At 38.5% G+C, this 9,765-nt stretch overlaps 1 protein-coding gene across 2 annotated transcripts in view; it reads left to right on the top strand.

The window, feature by feature from the left end:
• Positions 1-9,765, top strand: part of Aff4 (AF4/FMR2 family member 4) — an 86,046-nt gene that overhangs the window by 35,946 nt on the left and 40,335 nt on the right. Inside the window, exon 5 of one of the 2 annotated variants that reach the window (XM_005350097.3) lies at positions 610-696. The exons of the other annotated variant lie outside the window; for it this stretch is intronic. Coding sequence (XP_005350154.1) covers positions 610-696 — 87 coding nt within the window. The remainder of the gene's footprint in view (positions 1-609; positions 697-9,765) is intronic. 2 annotated transcript variants of the gene reach the window in all.

Below are 9,765 nucleotides of genomic sequence, written 5' to 3'. Positions count from 1 at the left end.
CCTGGAGCTAGCTCTTGTAGACCAGGCTGGCCTCGAACTCACAGAGATCCGCCTGCCTCTGCTGGGATTAAAGGCTTGCGCCACCACTGCCCGGCCATATTAGTTGTTTTAATTAATTGTTATCTTCTTCCTTCCATTCCTATAGCAAGATCTTTTTTTAGTATCATTGCATAATATGCATTTGGAAGGCCTGGTGGCTCATGCCTATAATCTAGCACTCAGGAGGCAGAGGCAGGAGGATCAGCACAAATTCAAGGCCTCGCTGATTTACAAAGCAAGCTAAGGGCACCTGGGCTACAGAATAAGACTCTGTTTCAAAAAACAAGCAAACAAATCCATCAGACCTTGTATTTCATTACAGGCTGATTTCTCTAACTGTTTACAGATTTTATCATCCTATCCATATACCCCTTAAAGTCAGAGAGAATTTGTATTTTCTGCCCCATTACCAGCACTACTTTGTGCCTTATTAATATCCATTGGCTCACTATACATAGTTTTAGAGGATCAATCATAAAACCAGTATTTCTAAGTACAAAGCTGGTTTTTAGCTGTATAGTTTTGTAATCTTGTCCTGGTTGAAAACAAACTGTAATAATTACATTTCAGGAGATGACGCATTCATGGCCTCCCCCTTTAACGGCTATTCATACACCATGCAAAACAGAACCTTCCAAATTTCCTTTTCCAACTAAGGTAAGTAAATAAAATCTGTCTTTGATAATGTAAGAAAACTCAACTAAAATCACATAAATTCAGAATTGTTTCCTTAGTGGTAAACACAGTAAATAAATTTAAAAAATAATTTTAAGTAGTGATGGTTTCTATGAAGAAATTTAAAAATAATAGAATTGAGAGCATCTTGCACTGAGAGGTACTTGAGAAAATTTGGAAGGTGAGAGCAAGAGAGAGAAGACTTTGATGTTTTTTGTAAATTCATGGTATTCTAGATGGAAGGTAGCTAAGGCTATTAAGGTTATTTTCTGAGGAGCCTCTCAGAACCTAGCCACAAACATACTTATATCCTATAAGAAAAAGCCCTTACACATCAGTTTTTAGCCTGTCTAAATTTTTTAAACATGAATTTATACTCAAACGAGAGCTTATGCTTATAATCCCCAGCACTGTGGAAGCAGAGACAGGAAGATCAGGAGTTTAAGGCCAACCTGGCTACATTTTCAGAGTTCAAAAATTCTCGCCCAATGATCAATCAAAAATACTTTCTCAAGTTTGTCCAGGACATCTAATATCAGCCCTTCCCTGGTTCTTTTTCTTTAGCTCATCCAATTTCATGTGTCTTTGCAAACCTTTTCATAGCACTTGCATGCATGTGTACAAACTCATAAGTGTAGACTCATTCCCATATAAATATGCTATTTCTATTCAGATAAATTTTTTGGAATCATTAATCTGTCAGCTGTGGTTTTGAGTTGTTTCTATGTTGTTTACTTAGAGGTATTTAATGTCTTTTAAGTTTGTCTAAAGTATGAATTATCTGACTTAGCCAGATCTCTTTGGTATTTAATTTACTATCAGTTTTAATTATTGCAAGCATTTTTTATTGTTTGTGTGTGTATGCATGTGTGCTTGTGTATATGCTTGTGCTTTTATGTGTGCGTGTGCTGCAAACTGGTTTCTTCCTTCCACCATGTCGATCCCAGGGATGAAGCTCAGGGTGTCAGGCTGGCAGTGAGCACCTTATTCACCCAGCCATCTCACCAGCCCTCATGTTTTTATTGTGTGTATGTGTTTTGAGCATGTATATATGTTTGGGGAGGGGATGTTCATCCTGTGCACTTGGGTGTGGAAGCTGGGTTCTGCATCAATGTCTTCCTATATTGTTTCCTGCTTTATGTTTCTTACTTTTTGAAGCAGTGTTTCTTGTAGCCCAGACTGGCCCTGAACTCTGTGTAGCTTATAATGATCTTAAACTTCTTTTGTATATATGCTTGTATGTATACACATGTATGTACAGGTATGCATATGCATTCATATGTATAGAGGCTTAGAGGGAGACAATTGATGTCCTCATCCTATATGGCTCTTTGCCTTACTCCTTGGACACAGGCTTTCTCTGAATCTAGAGCTGTTTTTCTGCTAGGCTAGTGGGCGGCAAGCCCCAGTTATCTTACTGTTGTCACTGCCGCCATCCTCATTTGCTTTTGTGTCTGTGTGTGTGTGCACGCACGTGCCTGCATGCACATTTGCACATGTGTGAGTGTGTTGGAGATAGAACCCAGCCTGTGAAAACAAGCCGTCTTCCCTGTTTTTGAATATATCAGTAGTTGTTGTTTTTTTTTCTTCTTCTAGTAAGCTTTTAATGAAAAGACCAAAATTTCTTTATCTGTTCAGTTGTTAATGAACATAGAAGTTACTTTTAGGCTGTTAAAATATCTATAAACATTATTAAACATTATTGTATATATTGTAGACTTTGGCTTTCTTTCCTTTTTCTCTTCCTCCCCTTTTTTTCTTTTTTTTTTTTAAAGATTTATTTATTATGTATACAACATTCTGCCTCAATGTATGCCCGCACGCCAGAGGAGGGTGCCAGATCTCATTACAGATGGTTTTGAGCCACCATGTGGTTGCTGGGAATTGAACGCAGGACCTCTGGAAGAGCAGCCAGTGCTTTTAACCTCTGAGCCATCTCTCCAGCCCCTCTTCCTCCCTTTCTTTATTTTTTCTTTTTCTTTTTCCTTTTTTTTTTTTTTTAATTTAAGACTGGGTTTCTTTGTCTTGGAACTCATTCTGTAGACCATGCTGGCCTCAAACTCACAGGGATCTGTCTGCCTTTGCTTGCTGAGTGCAGGGATTAAAGGTGTGCGCCACCATTGCCCAGCTATGTTTTCTTTTCCTATGGGCAAATACTAGGTTATATGGTGAAAAGAATTGCTGAGTCATGTAGTGTGTGTTGCATTTCTAAGACATTGACCACTGTTCTCTGTAGTAGTGTTCTCTGCTTTCCCCTCCCCCCATGCACCACTTGTTCTGTGTGTGCTTCCAGCTTACTGTTGTTGGTCTATTTACGTTTAGTCATTTTAGCGGGTGTGTTAGAGGTATGTCATTCTTAATTTATATTTCCTTAAAGACTGATGATGTTGAATCATCTTTTTTTTGTGTGTGTGTGTTTATTGGCTCTTCCTATATGGGGTGAATAATTCCATATATTTGGAGTCAAAAGTGTTTCTAGTTTTAGTGTTTCAAGTTTTTTGAAATACTTCCATATAGGAAACGAGCACTGTGAACTGAAGTATGAACATAAAATTGATTTATGTTTTATATATACCTTATACACATAGCCTGAGAACAATTTTATACATCTTTATTTTGCTGGCATTTTGACTATCCTTCATTATAAGGTTAGGTATGTAAATTTTCCTAAAAGTTGCTTTAGTCAGGTATTTTTGTTACTGCAACAAGAAAAGACACTAATACATTTAACAAAAATGAAAAGATAAAAAAGGTGGCTCTTCTAGAGGTCCTGGAACTACATGGTGACTCACAACCATCTATAATGAGATCCAGTGCCATCTTCTGGCCTCAGGCATACATACATGTATACATAATAAATAAATAAATCTTTAAAAAACAAAACAAAGCAAAACAAGGACTGACTGGGGGTTGGTTGTGCTTGCCTTTGACCCCAACAGGCAGGGCAGGCATTTCTCTTTGAGTTTGAGGCCAACCTTGTCTACAGAGTGAGTTTCAGGATGGCCATGGCTGCATAGAGATACCCTGTCTCGAAAAAATGAATAAATAATTTAATAAAACCAAGGGCTGAGGCCAGCAAAACGGCTCAGTAGGTAAAGGTTCTTTCCCCAAGCCTGATAACCTGACTTGATCTCTGAGACCTGCATGATGGAAGAAGAGAACTGACTCCCACAAACTGTCCTCTCCCCCACCCTTGACAGGGTTTCTCTGGTTGATTTTTTAAACTCATCTATTTTTCCCTTAGTTTTTCTTTTTTAGTCATTTCTACCCTAATTTTTATGCTTTTTCTTCTACTTTCATTTACTATTCTTTTTATTTTTTTTATTTTTTTATTTTTTGGTTTTTCGAGACAGGGTTTCTCTGTGGCTTTGGAGCCTGTCCTGGCACTAGCTCTTGTAGACCAGGCTGGCCTAGAACTCACAGAGATCCGCCTGCCTCTGCCTCCCAAGTGCTGGGATTAAAGGTGTGTGCCACCACCGCCCGGCTAATTTTTTTTCTTGAAATTGAAAATAGTATCATTAAACCGTGATTTTCTGTATTTATTTATATAAATAAATACATCACAAATTTTATTTATTTATTTTTTTAAAATCTATTTATTTATTATGTATACAGTATTCTTGGTATCCTGCCTGCATGTATCCCTGCAGGCCAAAAGAGGGCACCAGATCTCATTACAGATGGTTGTGAGCCACCATATGGTTTCTGGGAACAGAACTCAGGACCTTCAGAAGAGCAGGCAGTGCTCTTAACTACTGAGCCACCTCGCCAGCCCCATCACAAATTTTAATATTCTGTGTTTTAATAACTTTTTTATGGCTTATTTTCAAATTTTGGTTTATTTGTTTTTTGATTTTTCAAGACAGGGTTTCTCAGTATAGCCCTAGCTGTACTGAACTCACTCTGGATTCAAATTCAGAGATCCACCTGCTTCTGCCTCCCAAGTGCTGGGATTAAAGGAGTATTCATCACCACTGCCTGGTTGAAGTGTTTTTTTTTTTAAGAGTTAATATATGGGAGATTTTCCACATATATTACTGATTTGTGGATTAAGATACTTCATATGATTTGAATCTTTATTTATTAAGATTTATTTAATGGCCCAGAATATTTCTCCTTTTTGTAACTATTTTCTGTACACTTGAAAAGAATATATGTTTTGCTATTCCTGAGTAGAGTATTCTGTGTGTGCCAAGTCAAATTGGTTTAGAGTGCTAGGCAAGTTTTCTGTGCTATTTTGTCAGCTGCAGTGGGGGCAGGAGCTAGAAAAATAGCTCTGCTCCTCTCTTGTAGCAGCCTGAGTTTTTTTTTCTGTGACCGGGAGAAGTCAAGTTTTTTTTTGGCTTCAGAAAAGAATTTCCATGTAAGTCAGAATGAAACAGAGCTGAACTGTATTAGGAAGAAATTTGTAAGTAGATTTAAGTATACACATTAAGGAGAAAGAGATACAGTCAGGAAAAATAGGGAACATATTCAAGAGCATGGTTATAGTCTTCTAAAGAGTATCCCAAAAGCTTACATTAGCTGTATATTGCATTTTGGTGGCTTCTAAAGTTATCCCAGTAGTTGCTAAGGAACCTAAGTGAGATCATAGAGCAGTTCTGGTGATGGATAGGATTTCAACTGGTAAGGTAAAAAAAAAATCCTAGGTCACAAAGATCATGTAGGAAATTAAGATGTTTTTATTATAAAGTTTACAAACTTGTTTATATGATTTTTTTGAAATTCAAGAAATTTTCAAGTTTATGTCACAGATATAGTGAAAGGAGTATACTCAAAAGTCATATATGCTCAGTCTTTAAAAATGGTTCCCGGCTATTTTAACATTTTTATTTGAAATAGCTCTGTAAAGAAGGAATATTATGTCTTGGTAAACAACCTTGCAGCAGATGTTAATGGTGCTGGAGTTATTGCTTCTGGTGAGAAATTCCAACCATTCTCTGAAATGGGGCTTCTTTTCCTATGTCCTCTTAATATTCTCTATTTCTCTTTCCTCCCAACCCTACCCAGGCTGGCTTTGTCCCAGGCTGGCTTCAGACTCTTCATAGCTAAGAATGTCCTTGAAAGTCTTGCTATTGTCTCCCAAGTATTGGGGTTGTGTGCCTTACCATTCCTGTCCTGTTATTCTGTAATCAGTATATAAAGAAAATAAACCACTTCCCATGCAACTAGCTTTTTTTTTTTTTTTTTTTTAGCATTCACTCTGTAGACCAGGCTGGCCTCAAACTCACATAGATCTGCCTGCCTCTGCCTCCTGAGTGCTGGGATTAAAGGCGTGTGTAACCAAGCCTGACTTTTTGAAGCACATTTCTATAAATGGTAGCAGACAGATATACTAGAAGCAGCATATTACACTGAAGATGATTTTACAGGAATAGAATATTTTGTCATATTTATATGATGAGCATGATGATGTGAAAAGTGGGAGTCAACTGATACATGGGAAAGAGATGGTAACCTTGGGAAATTTTAAAAGGCTTTGAGATTTGTTATGGAATTGGGAGGCACAGTAGCTTTTGAATTTGAATACAACTAGGTTATCCTTTGTCACAGGAAAGAGGCAGAGTACTTGGGTACAGTTGGAATAGCATGTTAGATTTTCCAGTTTTAATCTAGAGGCTATTAAAACTTGACTGTACTTTTTGCTATAAATAGTGGCCTCTAGATAGTTTTCTGGGTGTTGTAGGCAAACACTACACCATTAAGATACTATTTCTCTACAACTAAAAGAGATATTTAAATATCCCAGGGAATAGCAAGTCAGTACTCTTAACCAGAGAGTGGCTGACTCTGCTTAAGAGCACTGCCTTGCTATCGCAGATGACCAGGTAATAACCACCTAACTCCAGTTCCAGGGAATCCAACACTTTTCTGGCCTTTTTGGCCCCCGGGTATGCAAATGGTACATAAACATACAAGGAGCCCAAACACCCATAAATATAAAACAAAAATATTTAAAACAAACAGACCAAAAGAGGAGGCTGGGCATGGTGGCCCATACCTTTATCCCTGCACCTGGGAGGCAGAGGCAGGTAGATCTTTGTAAATTCATGACCAGCCTAGTCTACATAATGAGCTTTCAGAGTAGACAGGGGTATAGTATAGAGTATAGAGGCCCTGTTTCAAAACAAAACAAATAAGAAGGAAAAATAGTACATGATGATGTCTAGACTAGTGCCTGGCACATAATTGCTATTCAACAATGTTCATTGACTGAATTCAGGTATAGAGATACACATATCTATACATATTCAGGTAATGTGTAATATAGTTTAAAGCTTTTTGTGGAGCTCTGTTTGCTGCTTAGACTTTTGTGGATTAACTGTGAGCTCCAGTGACAGGAAAGAAGGAGAATGTTGTTAGACCTAGGGAATTTGGGGATAGAATCCTAGAAGAGATGATATCGTATCAGGTAGAAATAGAAGAGTGCCAATAATGAGCACACCAAAATAGCTTTTACACTATTGATAATTTGGAAGTCATTTGTAGAAACAAGTGGCAGGGAGTTTCAAGTTTACAAACATCTTAGGGGTAATTTTAGTGTATTTTTATTTTGAGACAGACTGTAGACCTATTGTCCGGGAACTCACTATGTAGTTCAGGCTGACTTTGAACTCACAAGAATCCACTTGCCTCAGCCTTTTGAGTGACAGGTTTAAAGACAGGTTTAAACGTCTCACCTCTATGCCCAGCATGTGTTGAAAAGTGGGAGTCAACTGATACATAGGAAAGAGATGGTAACCTTGGAAAATTTTAGAAGGCTTTGAGATTTGGTAGGGAATTAGGAGGCAGTAGCTTTTGAATTTGAAAAAAAAATAATATAAAAAAATTATTTTTATAATTTGCTTAAATGCCCTTGAATTTGTACTAGGCTGTTGAATCATGTCTGTAATCCCAGTACTTGGGATCCATAGGTAGGAGAATAAGGAGTTCAAGGTCATCCCTGGGTAAATAACAAAGTTTGTGTGAGCTACCCAGGACCTGCCTCAAACAAAACAAAAACATAAACTAGCAAATATTCTACAACCAAAACAGTTATAGTCACCAACAGCCAGGTACAGCTCCGTGCACCAGTGCTCCCAATGCCTAGAAAGGCCTAGGACGGACCCTTGCCTCCCACCTCTTTTCTCCTGAGCTTGAAATACAGGCTTGTCATTGTTGTGGATTTTATTATTTTTTGTTTTTGTTTTTCAAGACAGGGTTTCTCTTTGTAACAGCCCTGACTTGGAACTAGCTCTTGTAGACAAGGCTGGGCTCAAACTCACAGAGATTTGCCTGTCTCTGCCTCCTGAGTGCTGGGATTAAAGGCGTGTGCCACCACCGTCCAACAGATTTTATTAATTTATTTAGACAGGGCCTCTTACTATATAATCCTGGCAAGCCTAAAACTATATAGACCAGGCTGTCTTAGAATTCACAGAGGTTCCCCCTATTTCTGCCTCTCAAGTGCTGGGATTAAAACTCTGCATTGTGATGTCAAATCTTTAATTTTTTAAAATTACATTTATTTATTGTTAGAGAGCAACTACTCGGAGTTCTCTTCTTCTACCATATGGGTGCCAGGAATGGAACTCGGGGTGTCAGGCTTGGCAGCAAGCAACCTTCGTAGCCATCTTACTGACCCTCCATTTTTGGTTTTTTTCTAACTTTGTTGGGTGTTTAGTCTGCATATATGTCTGTGCATGTGTGCCATATGTCTTTAATGCCCTCAGGGCATCAGAGTCACTAGGACTGAAGTTACTGACAGTTTGAACTGCCACATTAGTGCTGGAACTCAAACTGCTGAGCCATCTCTCATACACAACAGTAGTGTGCATGTATTAAATACTGTGTTTGATACTTAGCATGTTTTTGTTCTGCATTTATTTTCATTAGTAGTTGAGTCATTGAAGATAGGGCCTTCATGGGGCTCATAATGTCTTCTCTCTTTTTTGTTTGTTATTCTGGCTCACTAGTACCTAAATGTATGTGATGCAGTGCGATTCTAGCCCTCATTTGTGATTGAAGCAGTCAATGAGGGCTCCTTGACTCCTTTGGAGGTCATCCTGAACTACCTTGTCTCCAAAAGAAGGTTGAGGGTTATCCCTAGGAAAAATAAAGAATGATGATACATTGAATGAAAAATAGGAAAACCATGATGACACATTAAGACTTTGGTTTGCAAAAAAACAAAATGGAAGTCATTGTTGAATGAAAAGGGAGGGCACTTTAATAAAGAAGATCCATTACATAGCCATCCTAGATGAAAAACAAGATAGCCTGAAGGAGATGAGTTAGTTGTGCATTTTGGTAGGGTTGTAGAGACAGAATGTAGAGATGTTTTGTGACTAGCTGACAGCTGTCAAAGGTGAGAGAATAAATCAGTGATTACTTAGAGTTCTGGGCTTTTAATTTTTTTTTTTCTTTTTGAAGGCTGTCTTAGGGTTTCTGTGGCTGTGAAGAGACCCCATGACCACAGCAACTCTTACAATGGAAAACACTTAATTGAAGTGGCAGCTTACAGTTCAGAGGCAGAAAGCATGGCAGCGTTCAGGCAAACATGGTGTGGAGAAGTAGCTGAGAGTCCTACATCTTGCAGGCAACAGGTAGTTGACTGTGACACTGGGTAGTATCTTCAAAATCTACCACCATAGTGACATACTTCCTCCAAAAGGTCATACCTATTCAGATAAGCCACACCTCCTAATAATGTCACTCCCTATGAATTTATGGGGGCTGATTACATTCAGACTACCACAGAGACTGATTTTTGTTGTTGTTTGGTTGTCTTTATTTTTGTGAGACAGAGTTTCTCTGTGCAATTCCCTTTGTTGTCCTGGAACTCATTCCATAGGCCAGGCTTGCTTCGAACTCACAGAGATCTGCCTGCCTCTGCCTCTGCAATCCAATTTTTATATGTATCTGATTCATTAACAATAAGAATTCTCTGCTAAACTGGGTGATGGTGGCGCACGTATTTAATCCCAGCACTCGGGAGGCAGAGGCAGGTGGACCTCTGTGAGTTCGAGACCAGCCTGGTCTACAGAGCTAGTTCCAGGACAGGCTCCAAAG

This window comes from Microtus ochrogaster, chromosome 7, assembly GCF_000317375.1.
Source record: "Microtus ochrogaster isolate Prairie Vole_2 chromosome 7, MicOch1.0, whole genome shotgun sequence".
NCBI classification, from domain to species: domain Eukaryota; kingdom Metazoa; phylum Chordata; class Mammalia; order Rodentia; family Cricetidae; genus Microtus; species Microtus ochrogaster.
This window is presented reverse-complemented; position numbering and strand designations above follow the sequence as displayed.